General features: G+C 42.3%; 1 protein-coding gene across 1 annotated transcript in view; it reads left to right on the forward strand.

Annotated features, from left to right (window-relative positions):
• Positions 1 to 3,801: 3,801 nt before the first annotated feature.
• The window catches only part of LPXN (leupaxin), a gene marked incomplete at its 5' end in the record, with an annotated part of 40,460 nt that continues 25,840 nt past the window's right edge, over positions 3,802 to 18,421 (forward strand). Inside the window, 2 exons of the mRNA XM_004714918.4 lie at positions 3,802 to 3,993; positions 12,007 to 12,053. Coding sequence (XP_004714975.2) covers positions 3,802 to 3,993; positions 12,007 to 12,053 — 239 coding nt within the window. The remainder of the gene's footprint in view (positions 3,994 to 12,006; positions 12,054 to 18,421) is intronic.

Consider the following 18,421-nt stretch of genomic DNA (forward strand, 5'->3'; position numbering starts at 1 on the left):
GTTCAAATGCATTGATTTTTATTTCTTCAGTCTTCTTTATTCAGTGTCCAACTTTCACATGCATCTGAGGAGATTGAAAATATCATGGCTTGGGTCAGGGGTACCTTAGTCAACAAAGTAAACTCCTTGCTTTTCAACATTTTAAAGAGATCTTGTACAACAGATTTATCTAATGCCATACACCGTTGGATCTCTTGACTGCTGCTTCCATGAGTATTGGTTGTGGATTCAAGCAAGATGAACCCTTGACAAATCCAATCTTTTCTCCATTTATCATGATGTTACCTATTGGTCCGGTTCTGAGGATTTTGGTTTTCTGTAAATTGAGCTGTCATCCATACTGCAGACTGTAATCCTTGATCTTTATCAGCAAGTGCTTCAAGTCCTCCTCACGTTCTGCAAGGAGAGTCATAGCTCAGGCTGTTAATAAGCTCAGGCTGTTAATAAGCCCTCCTTCAATCCTGATACCACATTCTTCTTCATATAGTCCAGCTTCTCTGTTGATTTGCTCAGCAGACAGATCATTTTTATGTCTTTAAAAATTCTCAACACCCCACCACCACCACCTAAATGTGAAATAAATGAAAAACTGAATTTTAAAACTGCTCATATGGTTTATTTCCCTCATCTTTAAGCTTCAGAGCTGGGCAAATTCTTGGAACCAACCTAATAGCATGTTCTGATAATTTTAAAACCACAACCTGTAGTAAGAAAGCCACTGAAAAAAAGAAACCATAAGAAAATGAACATCACTGCCATTGTGTTGGTTTCAACTCATGGTAACACCATACATTACAGCTGAACTGCTCCATGAGTTTTCTTGGCCATAAACTCTATGTAAACAGCCAGGCCTTTCTCCCACAGGAAATATACTAGAGATGCACTCAAAGCTCACAACCTACAGTTTTAAAATACCCTTCTAACCAGTTCCCTATGCATTATGCAGTTCATTATCAGAGCAGGACGTACTACTGGGTTAGTCTAGTTTGACTAAAGAAACAAATCCATAGACATATGTGTAAGTAAGAACTTTATATAAAAGAGCAATTGTATATTGAGAAAACATCCCAGCCCAGTCCAGTACAAGTCCATAAGTCCGGTCTTAGCCCATATGTCCGATCCTAGTCCATAAATTCCTCTTCAGACTTACACAGCACATGCAATGATGCCAATTGCAGGAAGATCACAGGACAGTGGGTAGAAAGTCTTGTGGATCCAGTGGCAGTGTAAGCATCTCAATGCTGACACGGGTCTCCACATGACTCTCCCAGCTCTCTGAGTGTCTCAACAGCAAGGAAAGGAAGGCAGAGAGAGTGGGTCTGACCTCCAGTGAGCTGTTTCTCTCCTCCAAATGAGGTCATCAAGCTGAGACTTGATTGACAGGCTAGACTCCACCCCTTCTATCAAGTTGACAGGAGATTATGCAACTGCTACACATACCATGCCCAGGATGACCAGGCAACCATGTAAGAAACTAAGAAAAACTCACTATCCTAGAGTAAATTCCTAGTCATAGCAACTCTAAAGGACAGGGTGGAACTGCCTCTGAATTTGAGGCTGTACATCTTTTTGCTGTTGTTAGGTACTGTCAAGTCGGTTCCAAATCATAGCCGCCTTATGTACAACAGAGTGAAACACTATCCAGTCTTGTGCTCTCTCACACTTGTCCTTATGTTTGAACTCATTGATGCACCCACGGTATCAATCCATCTTGTTGAAGTTGTCTTTTTGCCTCCCTGCTACTTTACCAAGCATGACGTCCTTCTCCAGGGACTGGTCTCTCCTGGTAACGTGTCCAAAGTACATGAGACGGAGTCTTACCATCCTTGCCTCTAAAGAGCATTCTCACTGTACTTTTTCCAAGACAGATCTGTTGGTTATTTTGGCAGTCCATGGTATCTTCAAAATTCCTCATCAGCACCATAGTTCAAATGCATTGATTTTTCTTCGGTCTTTACATCTGTACATCTTTACAGAGACAGAAAGCCTCATTTTTCTCTTGTGCAGGGTTTGAAAGGCTGATGTTGTGTTTAGCAACCCAAATATAACTCACTACACTACCAGGGATCTCTATGTGAGAAAGGGGACAGAACATGGATTCAAAGTTAGGTTATGGGCTAGGAATCAGAGAGCCCAAGTTTCAGTCATTGTTCTGTGTTTTTGGCAGCATGACCTTAGACAAGTTATTTATGTCAACTGTTTTTTTTTCCTGTTTTTTTCCCCCCAATATAACAAATAAAATAAGTAATATAATATCACTTGCCTCTAATTGGTGACCATGGCCATGAGTCATTCTGACATAACAGCCCTATAGGATAGAATAGAACTGCCCTATATGGTTTCCAAAGCTATCCATCTTGATGGAAACACTCTCCTTCATTTTTCTCTCACTGGTGGGCTCGGACTGCTGCTGTTTCAGTTAACAATTGAGATCTTAGGTACATTACTACTAGAACTCTTTGCCTCAAAATGATAGGACAATTAAATGGAATATGTAAACTCTTGTGCATAGTGCCTGGCCGGCTTGTACTAATTATATATTTCATAATGGGAGGGTAATTGTATAATAATTTTAAAGTGTATTTTATTTTTTTGTTTGTTTTCCCAAAGAAATTATTACAAAAATGAATTATAGCCATCTGGATTGGAACACCTGGATTTTGCAGTATTATTTTTCCCCTGAAACACCTACACACCCTAAAAGAAAATTCTTACACTTTGTTTTTAGAAGTTTGTTATACTGGTTTGGAGTACTCTGGAGGTTTAAGGGTTAAATCCTAAGACAAATCAGGGTTAAGAGTAAAAGTTGCTGTTTAGTCTTTTTGGACAAACTTATGTTTTGATTTTGCTATATTTTGAAAAGCTGGAATGTACTGTAAATGCTTATAGTGTGCTGATAGAAATTATTTTCCCTATTTTTTAGTTGAATCTTTGTGGGTGATCATCTCTAAATGAATGGTAAAAATTAATGTCCTGCCATATCAGAGGCTGGATTAGAGATGATAAAAATAAATATAATAGTAGGAAATTAGAAGCAGGCCTCAGGAGGCAGAAGCGTTCCACATCTCCTAGTACAATGCACCGTACTCTTGAAGTGAAATGAGGGAAGGTATTTGATAATAACTATAGCTCAAGAGAAGGAATGGGTGAAGGGGCACAATGAGGATGTTCCAGGGCAAAGTCTGCCTTAGAACTACAGACTCCATTTGTGATTGAAGCAACAATTTCATTCATGAAAATTAGCACAAGATTGGCCCATAGAAAACGGAGGCTGAATTTTTCCCGAATGCCCCACTTTTCCAAACTGCTGTACCACTCCCTCACTTCTGACATCAGCTGTCACCGTCTCCCCTCAGTGTACTCCCTCCCTTTCCTGGGTTCTGCAACTTATGCAATGGCCACTGTGAATTCACAGTGTAAGGGATAATAATAATGGCTCACATCTTGTCTTGTGGCGGCTGTTAAGTCCCAAGCCAAAAGTTACACATCCATCTGGAGGCTCCTTCTTATCCCCAAACTGTGGAAGCTGGAGAAATCAGATCCAAGAACCTGATTCAGGAGCAGGAGTGGAGTGCTACTGCATCCCTCGCTGGTAGAGATCCCTCTCCTGCTTCTCAGAGGGTTCATTACATACACAGCAGGAGGGCAATCACAATTTACCCTGCTAGCAATTGCTCACAGGTCAGTCCTACCAGTGTCTTCCTCCCACCACCTACCTCCCAGACAGGTACAGGAAAAAGTCAGTTGATGGGACTTTCTAGCCAAAGACGTTGACTAGAAGCACCACATTAAATAATTCCTTGTTCCTACAATGAGTCTCTTATTCCTTATGTTACAGATGCCTTATTAGAAGAACTGGAAAACTCCACTCTGCGGGACAGTGATGAATATTCCAACCCAGCCTCTCCTGTGGACCAGCATCGCAGAAAGGAGACTAACCTTACAGAGGCTTCTAAGGCTCTTTCTGCCCAGGATGACACAGCTCCCATTCAGGTAACTTCTCAATTCTTGGATTACCTTCAATATAGTTGCTTGAAGGCACATTTGAAAACTAACATATCCCACATACAATGGGGAAAGGGGGGAGGAAGAGAAGACAAACATTTATTCTCAGTGGTAAAGATGGTTATTTTCAGAAAAAGGAGAAGTGTGAAAATTCTGACAGAAGAATAAGCCTTTGAGAGTTGCATGTTTCTTGTGAGGGATGGTAAGAGGTAGAAGATTCCCCTCCTTATATTTCTGTCTACGTAACATCTATCAGAGATGCTGTTGCTGCCTGACTGGATGGTGTGAGTTTGGTTTAGTTTGGAGAAATCTACATGTGCCTGCATTATAATTAAACTTTTGCTTGATGAGAATTTAGTATAAATTCACTGCCATCGAGTCGATGGTGACTCATAGCTACCCTCTAGGACAAGGTCAAACCGACACTTTGATTTTGCAAGACTGTAACTGTTCATGGGGAGAGAGAGCCCTGTCTTTGTCCTGAGGGTCAGCTGGTGGTTTTGAGCAGCTGATCGTTCCGATCACAGCCACTAGGGCTCCCCGTGAAGTAGTGGAAAAGGGATTCGATAGCTGCTCTCTGGATCTGGTGTTAAACTCTGATACCCTCATGTATCCAGGTACACTTGTGACATAACCAGCAACGCAGGCCTGGAATTTTAGCTCATGGGGAGGCGACCACTCGAGCTACTCTTTCCTCCAGCCAGATACACACACGTATAAGGACACACATTCTCTCTCTCTGCCAGGGAGCTACTGCCCTCTTTCTTGCTGCTGGGTTATAGCAATAGGCTCCCAGCTGCCTCCCTGCCCTTCCCCTTTCCAGCCTCTTCTCACGGAGCAGCCAGAGTGATCCTTTAAAGCCCAAGTCAGATCAAGTCATTCATCCACTCAAAGCCCTGCAGTAACTTCCCACCACAGTAAATGCCTTAGTTCTTGGGCGAAGGGAGACAATGGACAGTGTACGATATGAAATAATAATAACAATATATAATTGATCAAGTGCTCACAAGGGTGGGAAGATGGGGGAGGGAGAGGGAAAAGGAGCTGATACCAAGGGCTCAAGTAGAAAATGTTTTGAAAATGATGATGGAAACATGTACAAAATGCTTGATACTGTTGATGTATGGAATGTTATAAGAACTGTAAGAGCTCCCAATAAAATGATTAAAAATCCCCAAAAGCCATAGTTCTGACACTGACCTCCTGGGCTGACAATTTGTTCTAGTTCAGCCAGGGATCATGCCTATTTTCCTAGTATCCTATTAATATAACTTTTGTCTCATATTTTAGTTGTTTTATAAACTTTTATTACTTGCATTTGCATTAAAACAAGCTACCATGGGTTCACTGGCCCCCATTATCTGGTTCTTTTGGCTTCTTCTATGGAGTTAGGCCGGGTTGACTAGAGAAACGAATCCAGTGACACTCATGTATGTATAGGAGAACTTTACAGCAACAACTAATTATATATCAAGAAAGCATCCCAGCCCAGTCCAACTCAAGTCCGTAAGTCCAATAATAATCCATAAGTCCCTCTTCAGACTCATGCAGCCAGATGCAATGATGCAAAATGCAGGAAGAACACAAGCTGGTGGGTACAAAGTCAGGAGGATTTAATGGCAATGGCGGCATCACAGCGCTCACAGCAAAGAGAGAGGGGAATAGAGGAGAGGGGGAGAGAGGGGAAGAGGGAAGGGAGAAGAGGGGAGGGGAGGAGAGGAGATCCCCAGGACTCCCCTTATAAGGCCATGCCCACAAGGCGGTACTATCAGACTATGACCTGATTGACGGGCTAGACTCCACCCCTACACTTTTATAAACCTTCAGTTGACATGAAGGTATGTAATTATCACATGTGGTCTCATATAGTAGTATATAAAAGATATGCACAGAAAACATTCTTACTTTATAGCTACATCCAAAAGATGACTAATGGTAACTTGTCTCTTTTTCCACATCTTGCTCAGACAACACCTAACTAGCAGTGTCTGTACAAAGCTAATCATCAAGGTGCTGTCTGTTAAGGAAGGAGCCCTGGTTATGTAATGGTTAAGTGCCTACCTACTAACCAGAAGGCCAGTGGGAACCTATCAGCTTTTGCATAGGAGAAAAGACCTGGCGATCCACTTCGGTAAAGATTACAACTTTGGACACCCTATGGGATAGCTCTGCTCTGTCCCATAAGGGTCGCTATGAGTTGCAAGCAAATTGAAGGCAACCGGTCATTTGCTAAAGCTAACTGAGGCACAAGCAGCTAGAAATCACTAACTACTGTTGTGAGGCTGTTTCAGGAAAATTGTGCTGCTCTTTCCCATGCTGAATAATTGGTATAATGCCACTTTTGCCATGGCCCAAGTGGTGGCCTGTGAGACTCACTGAATCTCTGGGTCAGTGGGCTTATTATCATACTAATTATGTTTAGGAATGAGACTGAGAATTTTTCCATACAAAGCATAACATAGTTTAAATTTTCTTGTTATAGTATTTTCCTCATTAATTGTAAGTATAAGGCTATGTGTTTAAATTTTTTAATTTAGTTATAGATTTTCTGAGTTCAAATTGTTTAGATGGTAGTGGATAATGGATAAAGCAATTCCAACTATAGCTATTATTATTTTCTAACAAACATTTTTGCCATAAGTCCTTTGTTGTTTGTGAGCATCAGTTGGCTCAAAAACAAAACTAAACCAAAAGTATATGCTAAATTTTCTCAAGGGAGTTGATGATGAATTGAACCCAGATTTAAAACAGATTTCATTTGATTCCTGGAATTTGCACAAAACATTTCTCAGCATTTGCCATTCACCCTGAAAGCAGTTTCACTGTCCCTTTGAAAGCCAGAAGACACAGATATGATGCAAAAGCATCAGCATCTACTTCAAAAGTTAACACTGACTCTGAGACAGATGTGCCCAAAGATGGCGATTTAGGGTGTGCAGCTGAGAGAGGTGTGTTTACAGGTTACGGTGGAACACGCATTACATTTGGATCAAACAACTCAATGAATTTGGCTCATTTTCAAATCGACATTTTCTTGGGCTTGTAAAGTAAAAAGGACGGGTGATGAGTAACGAGTTCATTCCCTTTGGAAATGGTTAAATGCTGTCCATTTTATCTCTTGCTACCCTGGTTGTATAATGGTTAAATGTTGCGCTGCCAACCGAAGGGTCAACGGTTTCTCATCACCAGCAGGACCAATAAGAGACTTCCTAATTCCATGAAGAGTTAGTTTCAGAAACCCACAGGGGCAGTCCTACCTTGTCCTATACCGTCTCGCTATGGGTCAGAATCAACTCAAAGGCAGTAAGATCCAGAGGCATCAATGAGAATATCTATGAATTCCAAAATGGTTCTCTTTTTTCCCTCCATCCAGTCCAAAGGATCCAATAAGGCATTTAGATGTGCTTTGGTCAAAAACGAAACATATGGCATGACTAATGTAAATTAAATGCAAAGTTCAACACTGACCATTGTTTATGGAGTAGTAATATGAATAAAAATTGGGGGGTGGGGTGGGCCTACAGCATTGTGTGAAAAACAAAGTTCTTATTGACTTAAGAGAACAGGGCAGCCATGGTGGAAAACTACACTGATACCCCAAAGGTTTTGTCAAAGAAGTGGAACACAGAAGTGATAAAACCCAGTAATCCCAGTCCCACCCAGAAGGAGTGAAAGTAGAAACACAAGCAGACATTTGCACAGCAGTGGACAGTGTATCGCTTTCCACAATAGCTACAAGGTGGAAACGTGCCAAATGCCCATCAGCTGATGAAGGGAATCTGACGCATACAAGAGACTTCTACCTCGGGGCCATTGAGTAGATTCCAACTCACAGCTGTTCTGCAGGACAGAGGGTTGTCTATGGTTGTAATCCCCGCCCCCCGTCCCACCCCCCACCCCATAGTTGTAATCTTTATGGAAGCAGACCACCACATCTTTCTCCCCCAGAGTGGCTAGGGGGTTCAAACTGCTGACCTTTTAGTTAGCGGTCAAATGTTTCAATATTGTTCACAAAGGCTCTCACCTAGAAAGAGAAATGAAGTCCTGATACATGACCCAATGTGAATGAACCTTGAAAACAGCATACTAAATCAATCGATCTGCAAAAGAATACGGTATGATTTCACCCATATGAAAGAAGCTTATGTATAGAAAACAAAGATTCCTAGTAGTTCCCAGGAGTGGGGAGGAGAGGGGGATGCTATGCCTGGGGGCATTACGTGTAGGTTAAAGGTGGTTGAAGAGGGCAGAGAAAATGAGGAAAGGGGACAGAATGTGAAGAGTACAGTCCATGTCACTAATTGAACATGTGGAACTTGAGACAACTTCATTTTGTCATGCATATTCCACCCCAATTAAAAAGAACACAGCAGACCTAGGGAGTTGACATGTTGTAGTGCACACAAAACTCATGGTTCTACCCAAATAAGCTTCAATATTCTTATCTACATTGGAGCTTTAATTTTCAAACTTGACAAACATTTTATATATACGCAAAGTGCATATGACTTACCTACAGCATTGTTAGGATAACTGAAGTCGAATAAAGATGTCAGCATTATTGCACGTACAAAGCTAGGTAGAAAGGTATTGCTACTGGAATCCCAGGTCCCCCGAGCGCAGTTTATTCCAAACCAAATGTGCTGAAAGGTGTCCCTGCAGCCGGTGGACGGCTTCAGACAAGTTCTTGCAGTGAGCAGCTTGTCTTCGTCTTACAAGGAAAACAGTGGCTGCTGAGGGAATATGCTGGGCCAGTTAAATTCAAGACCGAAAGGTCAGCACAGAATGTTATAGCAACTGTTGTTTGGAGTTTCCAAATAGGTCATCTTGATTTTGAGGGGAGGACACCAGACAATCATAGGGGTTTCTTATGAAAACATTTTAAGAAAATTGGAAGCTGCGTTGTTGGAACAAAGACCAGGCTAAGTTACCTCAAGGATTCCCCGCCATCACGATACACCTGCTCATTCTTCAGTGTTTTCTTAGAAAGTAGCAAGAGCTGTGCTAGATTGTGTTGGAAAACCTGCCCCCATTCAAACTCCAGCCCTGATCTTGCTCCATCAAACTTTTTGTTCCCCAAACCCCAAAAATATTTTTAAAAGAAACAAAATCAGAACCCCTTGAGAAAAACAGAACTGCCCTTTTGATCGATGGTATAAATTTTATAAATGATAGTACTACCTTTGGAAGTGTAAAGAGGTAGGTGGAGGATAAATCAAGAAGCCACCGTTTTACATTTTAATTATTTGTATTTTATAAAGGTGTCTTTGATGTTGAAGCAACCCCTTTTGACTTACCTTGGTATTTCTTTGTTTTGCCCATCAGCAATCAGGTTTTAGAAATGCCTGAACTTTTTTTTTCTATTTCCAATTTTTTTAAATCATTTTATTGGAAATGCCTGAACTTTTGATCTATCTCTTTGGAAATCAATTTAAATTTAGGTTGCATTATGTTCAAAATCAGCTGGAAATCATTCATCAAATTATACAAATGAAGGAACATGAAAGTTCACCTTTAGGCAGATTACAAGTATGTAAAGCAAAGCTTGCAAAATGCAAGAAGCTTCCCCCTCCAAAAAAAAAAAAAATTTCAGGGAGGAACTGAACAAATGAGCAGATGCAATCCGGAATGGTTGGAAAGTTGTGCCTTGGAAAAACTTGACTTTGATCGAGCTCCTGCTTTTTATTAGATAATTTATATTTTCCATGAGAATGGAAGGAGATTGTGACGGCCTCTGATTTTTGCACCACCTGCATTTCAGGAACCATGACAAAGAATCACAAATAGAGGCACCGTAGGACTTTTTGTCTTATAAAATTGCTTCTTGAAGAAAGGTGCTCTGAATGGAGGCAGAAAGGCAGCACCTGTGAAAGTCTTGGGGCTAAAATACATACACATTTTGAAGTGAAAAACGGAGTCAATATCCTTAAGCAGAATTTGCTCTAATCTTTTATCAGCAGGTGGAGCCAGGAGCATTTTCTCAATTAAAAGTGTTACAGTCTAAAAGTATCAACAATTTCAAATACTTTACCACAAAGTGTGCTTTGGAGATTGAGATTTTATGTAAAACTTGAAAACAAGATTATATTGGAAAAAGAAAAACAAATCACTTTTTAGAAAAATTCCCCCAACACAGTGTTTTTGACAACAATGACTTGTTTACCAATTAGGCATCCAGATACAGCTCAAAAGTTTTTGCTTATGCTGTTTTGCACTGGGCTACTAACTGCAAGGGCAGCAGTTTGAAACCACCAGCCACTCTGAGTCCTCGGGAGAAAGATGAGGCTTTCTACTCCCGTAAAGCGTTACAGTCTCTGAAGCCCATAGGGACAGTTCAAACTATAGGGTCCCTGTCCTATAGGGTCTCCATGAGTCAGAATCAGCTCAATGGCAGTGAGACATGCGGCGATTTATAAATGTGCGGGTACTCCTTATAAAAGCTTTTATAAATCTTGCTTTACTGTTCATAGTTTCATTCATTTAGAACTTCCATTAAAAGATTGTATTTTCAGAACAATTAAGAAAATTATTTTATAGGTCTGCCAATATGATAACACCAAATCTCTGGTCCATAAATCAAGCAAACAGACCCCAACCTGTTGCCATGGAGTTGGTTCCAGCTCGTGGTGACCTCCCATGACACAGGTGCACCGTCCCAGAGCTGCTCCTCGGCTGTCATCTTTGTGAAAGCAGATCTCCAGGCCTCTGTGCCACAGCACCTCTGGGTGGTTCAAATGACCACCTTTTAGATTAGTCATGGACAGCAAACAGCTTTCACCTTCCTTGGTCAGTAAATGGATATAAGGGAGGGCGGTGGGACTTCAAAAGTTTGTGAGAAAAAGAAAATGTCCACTATCTTTTCTTTTCTTTTTTTTCCCCCCACTATCTTTTCATCCCATTTCCCCATGAATTGTTTGAAGCCATCTCATACTTCAAAAATGCATTCTTGTCATTGAGTTGATTGTGCCTCCTGGTATGCATGGTCAAATGGCTCCCTAGGGTTTTAAACTCTGCCTTTTCAGAAGTAAAGTATCAGGCCTTACTTCTGAAGGACCTCTGGGTGGGTCAGAAGCACCAACCTCCTGGTTAGGAATCCAGCATGTAACCATTTGTGCTATCCAGGGACTCCTTCGAAAACTTCTATTATTTTGGCGCCACCTTTTGCCCTCAAAAAGTCCTGGGTTGGGCAACAAATTAGAAGGTCACTCTGTCTATATGATCTGGCTAGTTGCCTCTCTACCCTGTGAACCTCTATTGGTTCACCCATCTCTGGCCTCCTCTCTGCCCTGCAGCCACTCCAGGCTGCTCTCCCTTCTGGATCCAATCACCTCCAGATATTGCCCGCTTCCCCACCTCCCATAAGTCCCTGCTCCAGGCTCATGTTCTCACTGAGGACTTCCCTGGTCAACATGTTAATTTTTGCTGGGTTTTCCTCTTTTCCTATCTCCGACCCTCTGCTTAATTTTTCAACAGCTTACTCTCTGGCTGTCATTTCTAGAATATAAGCATCAGTATAAACATTTTTTATTTCTCTGGGTTTTTTGTTTTTTTTGCTGCATCCCAGGCCTGTCTCGAGACAGACATTCAGTCACTGTTTGTTCCAACAAATGAATAAATGAATCACTGCCCCACCAACAATCACCACACAAGGTTGCTTTTGGTAGGCTGCATTGACTCATCACATCGTCTTAGCCTAGGTACCATTCTGTCTAGTTAAAGGGGCTTTGCTCTCACCATTTTGTTTGATGGTTTCCATCTGAGGCTGGTCTCCTCTGATGCTTTTAGGATTTGGGAGGTGGACACATTATTTGTCCACTTGTCCACTACTGTACTCTGTTTAGAATTTGACCCATTCTTCAAGATGACTGGTATCCTCCTGCCTTCTGAAAGGAGACCTTAAGGATGCATCCCCTTCAGGACGTGAAAACAGCCTCTAGCTCCAGATAAGCCCCAACCTTCTTGTAACATTCATTCTTTGTTCTTCCCTGTCATTTGTCGTAGGGGCAGCTGGTGTGTACGAGCAATATCCAGGAGCCCAATGTGTACAGGTACTCAACATTTTTTTCATTAAATCCTTTTCAAAATGAAATGATTAGATAACTGTTATCAATCCATGTTTGGACCCTAATTTGCTTTGCTGTTGTTTATCATTAGAACCCCATCACTCTCCCCCTCTTTTGAAGCATAGTCCTTGGGCAGACCTGGAACTCTGCCCTGCTCACTTGGCAGCTTCTCAAGGGTGCCTGGTTTCTGGACAGGTTGTTAAGGCTGGTGGGTCTTGCTATTTCCTTCACCACCTGGAGAAGTGCAAACAGTCCCAGAATCACTACAGATGGCTTTGGCCGTGTTGTGGCCCAGGCCAGGCCCCGTTTCTCTAAAGTGAAAGCACACCTGAGGAAACTTCAGATTCCAACACTATCAGCAGGGCTCAGATTAAACTGTGGCTGTGGGTTGCTGTAGTATTAAATTAAAAGTGACAAAGAGGGTGGGGTGCCAGCCCCCACCGCTAGTCGCGGGTTCAGTAATACTACTTCTGGGTTCAGTAATGCACAATTGTACGTTTGAGATATATAAGTATTATACTAAAGTCATCGAGAGCATGAGAGATAATACAATAATATGGTCAGACATATTACATGGTAGCATTGCTCACCTCTGCCCCGCTTGGTGTTCCTCGTGGGGGGAACCCGGCTGCCAGAGCAGGAGCCGCCTCCCTCACGGGAGCTGCCCTCTCGTCCACCGCCCTCACGGGAGCAGCCCCTCACGGGAAGCAGCCCTCCTTCCTCAGCCACCCTTGGCCAGCCACCCTCCCGAGAACCAGGTAGCCTCCTTATTTATTGCTAACCATGCATCATATTACTTTAGGGGGATACATCACAGCATCATGTATCACAGAGAGGGGCAATACAATTCACAACAACCTGCATCATAGAGAGGGGTTGTAACATAGGCAATACAAACAACAGGAGGAGGATGACCTAGTCATCTTAGAGGGTTCCGGGCTTGCCTTTGGGCACTGCTTCAAGGGAACAATAATAGAAAGGAATGGGCCCTATTTGGGGTGAGTCAGACTATACAGTCTGGTTGCTCTAGATGGCTGATGTTAAGGAGAATAACCTCTGACTTATTTTCGCTGTCTAAAGAACAGTCATTCTCAAGCTAAGTCTGGCATATATTTTGGGGAGACAATTTAAGAGAAATCCCTCTGTTCCTCACAGGTCGCCATGGTGGAATCTTTTTCTCTATTTGTTCAAACTTTTCTACATTGGGTCAAGTGATTTCCTATTCATAAAGTTGTGTATTGAAAGAGATTCACTTATTAGATCATTCCTACTGGCCCACATGGAGTCAACAGTCTTTAAAAAAAGAAAAGCCACTTCTTCACTCTTCAAGATCAGCCTGCAGTTTTTAAAATCAGGAACTCTGCTGTGAAACAAAAGGCTCACACTTTAGATAACAAAAACTCAAGCTTCGTAAAGCTTACCATCTAACCCAGTTGATTTCACCTCATAATGTGCCCATGAAGTTGTCCAAGTGGAACTGTCCCATAGCGTTTCCAAGGTTGTAAATCTTTACAGAAACCACCTGCCACATCTTTCTCCCAAGGAACTGCTGGCTGAAGGGTTTGAACTACCCACCTTGCCGTGAGCTGTCTTATGTTTACCCAACAGCACCATGAGTGTAACAGGACAACTTATTTGGTTTCCAAATGGAAGCCGAGAGCACACATGCGCAATGTGAAAGTACTTGAAAGGGAAGGACTCACGTTGTCAAGGAGTCTGTTTAAATCTCTCCACTTGAGGGCACTCTGTACTCTGCTGAGAGTGAGGCCATATTCCTAAGTTGTTTACTCCTGCTCCTTTCAGTTCCAGAAGGTACTGGATGGGCACCCCTCTATTTTCCCTATCTCCCTGACCCCTCCAGGATGCCCTGGACATCATGTATGGTTAAAGTGGAGGGGCCTTCCATGAGGCCTTCCATGAGATGGGATGGAGTAAGGCCTTCCATGAGATGGGTTGACACAGTGACTGCATCAATGGGCTTAGGCAGAGGAACAATTGTGAGGATGCTATGTATCGTTCTGTTGTGCCCAGGGTCACTATGGGTCGGACCCACTTGATGGCATCTAGCAGCAGCAGCAACAACAACCCTGACCCCGCAAAACAACAACAAAAGTAAAACAACAACAGAGGAGGCTAACACACAAAAAACTAAAACTCCAAACTGACTGCCATCGGGTCAGTGCTGACCCATAACGAGCCCTGTGGGGTTTGGAGACGTTGACTGTTTCTGAGAGTAGAAAAGCCCAGCAACTGTTGGTTTCCAACTGCTGACCGAAGCCCCACTCGTAACCACTGTAACACCAGGGCTCCGCACAATAGGCACATGGTACATTTTATTTCTTAAAATCTAGTGAACTAAATTCATAGGATTTTTGTTTTTGTTTTGTTTTCAATATAGGAACTAAGCCTTTAATAGGAAAACAAATGAATGTGTGAAAATGAAATTTGTAAACCCATCCAACCAAGTCATTTTCCTTTGTATCAGCCAATGGCACACGATTACTGATAATAATCTGGTCTTCCCTCTCCCCTGAAGTATGGGTCTTTGGCTATTTTCTACCAGATCCGGCTCCATCTTCTCTTGCTCTGCTCTGTAGTATAGGAGAGCTGTCACATGGAAGATGGGTCTTCCAGGGACTGGAAGATAAGCGGGAACTCTAGGGTAGATCTCCCCATTCATTCTTGCCTTCCAGCAGTGTCTCTGGTAATTGCTCTATCTTCTTTCTACCTTCAGCCACAGCAAGACAGTCCTAAAAACAAAATGAAACCAAAACACAAAGCAAAACCCCATTCCCATAGAGCTGATTCCAATTCACAAACCTTGGAGAACAGAATAGGACTTCCACATAGGGCTCCCATGGCTGTAATCGTTACACTACTGAAGCAGATTGCCACATCTTTCTCCCAGACAGGATCTGGTAGGATAGATGTTACCACTGATCTTTCAAACCACCAGGGTTCCCTCCTGGGTCCATTGGCTCTAGCTCTTCTCTTTTCTTTGTCCTTTTGACCTAAAAGAAGTAATGACTTCCTGCTATAACTGTACTTTGGGTTGTCTCCTTGTCTTTTGCTTCTTAGCAGTCTCCCTTGAGATAAGTTTCTGGATTAAATTATCTGTATTTACTCACATTGTTTATGTTTTCCTGGTTGAAACTCTACTGATACAGTTTCCAGTACTACTGTGTAGACCTATGTGGGAAAGAGATAGGAAATCCAGGTGGCCTTGTAAATATGTAATAAAACCCAAGCCAAACCATTGAGTTGATTCTGACTCACCTTATAGGTCGACTCTGGCCTGATAGGACAGAGTAGATTGTTTTCAAGTCTCTACTCTTTAAGGAAGCACACTGCCACATGTGTCTCCCTTGGAATGGCTGGTGGCTTTGAATCACCAACCTCTTGAATAAAACTCCTTTTTTTAAACACTGGATCACCAGGAATCCTTGCAACCCCCTGAGAGGGACTAAATTGGTCACTTGCAGGGACATTTTTGTTCCCGGGTTAAAAATAAATAAATTTTGGTTCTGACAGGTGTCATTTTGCACCTAGAAGGCTGCCTTTTACTTTATCTGTTGTTCCCCTGATTCTTTCCTGGTAGTTAAATACTCAAAGATATGTATGTCAGCAGTAGGACATGTGGCCAAAGGACCAAACCAAACCAAACCAAACAAAAAAAACCACTGGCCTCAATTTTATCCCAATTTATAGCAATGCTATTTAGGGTTTCTGAGACTGCAAATCTTTACAGAAGCAGCCAGCCTTTGTTTTACCTTTAGAGCTGCTGGTGAGTTTAGAACTGCTCATCTTGAGGTTAGTAGCCCAGTGCCTGACCCATAGCACCATCAGGGCTCCTAACTTAAAAGATTTCCCCTCCCCCCCAAGCCTCTTCTTGAGAGAGGATGATAACCATTTCCCTTCTACTTTTTTTCTGGTTGGTAGATAAATGCAAAGTCAGTGGTAACTCTGTGTTTTTGTTTTGAAAATGTTGGCTGCAAAATTTAGACTACTCAGTCATATTTATGACTTTGTATATAAATATGTGTATGTATGTGTGTGTGTGAGGCAAAATGCAATTGGTATGCCTTTTGGAGATTAGCAATGGTAGAATTTCCTACTTACAAATGTGCTTCATATTTGACTACTAAGTGGGAGGCTTGCAGTGAATTTATTGTGCTGCTCTTCTTGATTCCCGGATCTTTGGCCAGGCATTCACAACACTCTACCTTTCTCCCTTGAGCTTCTGACAGTTGCTGCAGTGGTTACCCAGACCTCACAGACTAGGTTCATGATGAAAGGAAGTTAACAAGTGAGAAATACAGTTGTTCATCAGAAGAAGTTACAAAGTTCTTTCAGGGCTGTTAATAAATTCCCCAAAAGTATGCCACTCCATTGTAAGCTTCAACCTAAGGGCATTCATCTCAAACTCCGGGGGTTAGCAAAGCAAATCCACTCACAAAGTGCCCAGGGGGACCCCACTCCAGTGAACCACAATCAAAAGGCACTCAGTTCCATTTCTGTGGGGCAGCAAGCCCAGCTCCCCCACCTACCCCACCTCTGTGCAAGTAGTCCCCAAGGTATCCCACTCCACAACCCAGCCTTGTGCCCCAAAGCACTTGGCTTTGCTTACCATATATACTCGAGGATAAGCCTACCTGAATATCAGCTGAGGCACCTACTTTTACCATAAAAAATGGACTGAAAAACTTGGCGTGTACATCAGTATATACGGTAACTCCATGAGCTCTTGGAAGTCCACTACTCTGTTTCCTGCTCTGGCTCCTGGTTCTGCTGCTGCTCTTCTGATATTACAGCTGTCTTCTGGATCCAGGAAGTTCACTGCACAGTATCTTGTTTTTTTGTGCTTATTATTATCTCTGCATGTCTATCTAGATAAGACAGGTGGGATAAACTATCTAGAGGAGATAAACTATCAGTGGGTGGGGTGGGGAATGACACAGGAGAGAGAATGGCAAGGAAAAGGAAGTGGGTGTTAACAAACCCAGGGACAAGGGAAAAACAAGGGATCTAAAATTGATGAGGAGGGTATAGGATGCCTCGCAGAGCTTGATCAAGGGCAATGTAACCAAGAGGAATTACTGAAACCCGAATGAAGGCCAAACATGATAGTGGGACAAGAGGAAAGTAAAAGAAAATGGAGGAAAGAGCTAGGAGGCAAAGGACATTTATAGAGGTCTAAATACAGGCATGTACATATGTAAACATCTTTATATATAAGGATAGGGAAATAGATCTCTGTACATATATTTATACATTCAGTATTAAGGTAGCAGATGGACATTGGGCCTCTGCTGAAATACTCCCTCAATGCAAGAACACTTTGTTCTAATAACCTAGAATTTCGTGATGCTCACATTCCCGACGTGATCGCTGAAGACAAAATGGGTGCATAATCAAATGGGGTGAAGAAAGGTGATGGTGTCCAGCTGTCGAAATATTTAGTGCCTGAGGTCTTAAAGGCTTGAAGACAAACAAGCGGCCAGCTGAGAAGCAACGGAGTCCACATGCAAGAAGCACACCAGCCTGTGTGATCATGAGGTGTCAATGGGATCAGGTTATCAGGCATCAAAGACCCAGAACAGAAAATCATATCGATGTGAATGAGGGGGAGTACAGAGAGGAGACCCAAAGCTCATCTGTAGATAATTGAACATCCCCTTACAGAAGGGTCACAAGGGAGAGATGAGCCAGTCAGGGTGCAGTATAGCACTGAGGAAACATTACAATTTTCCTCTAATTCTTTAATGCTTCCCCCACCTCAACTATCATGATCCCAATTCTACCTTACAAATCTGGCTTGGACCAGATGTTGTACACAGATACAGATAAAAGCTGGAAACACAGGGAATCCAGGACAGATAAGCCCCTCAGGACCAATAATGAGAGTAGTGATACCAGGAGAGGAAGGGGAAAGTGGTGGGAGAAAGGGGGAATCGATCACAATGATCTACATATAACCCCCTCCCAGGGGGATGGACAACAGAAAAGTGGGTGAAGGGAGACATCGGTCAATATAAGACATAAAAAAAAAATTATCAAGTGCTCATGAGGGAGGGAGGAAGGGAGGGGAAAAAATGAGGAGCTGATACCAGGGCTCAAGTTAAAAGTAAATGTTTTGAGAATGATGATGGCAACAAATGTACAAATGTGCTTGCTACTGTCCATGTATGGATTGTGATAAGACCTGTAAGAGCCCCCAATAAAATGATTTTAAAAAGCTGCCCATTCTTTGTTTTGTTTCATTAATTTCTTCTTGTATTTTTTATGTTCAATTATGGTTGTCTTACTTTTAGCTTGTATTAAATGCTTTATTTGTTTGGGGCCTTTTATTGTAC

Source organism: Echinops telfairi, unplaced genomic scaffold (assembly GCF_000313985.2).
Source record: "Echinops telfairi isolate 266 unplaced genomic scaffold, ASM31398v2 ScPeMD7_7416;HRSCAF=8454, whole genome shotgun sequence".
NCBI lineage: Eukaryota > Metazoa > Chordata > Mammalia > Afrosoricida > Tenrecidae > Echinops > Echinops telfairi.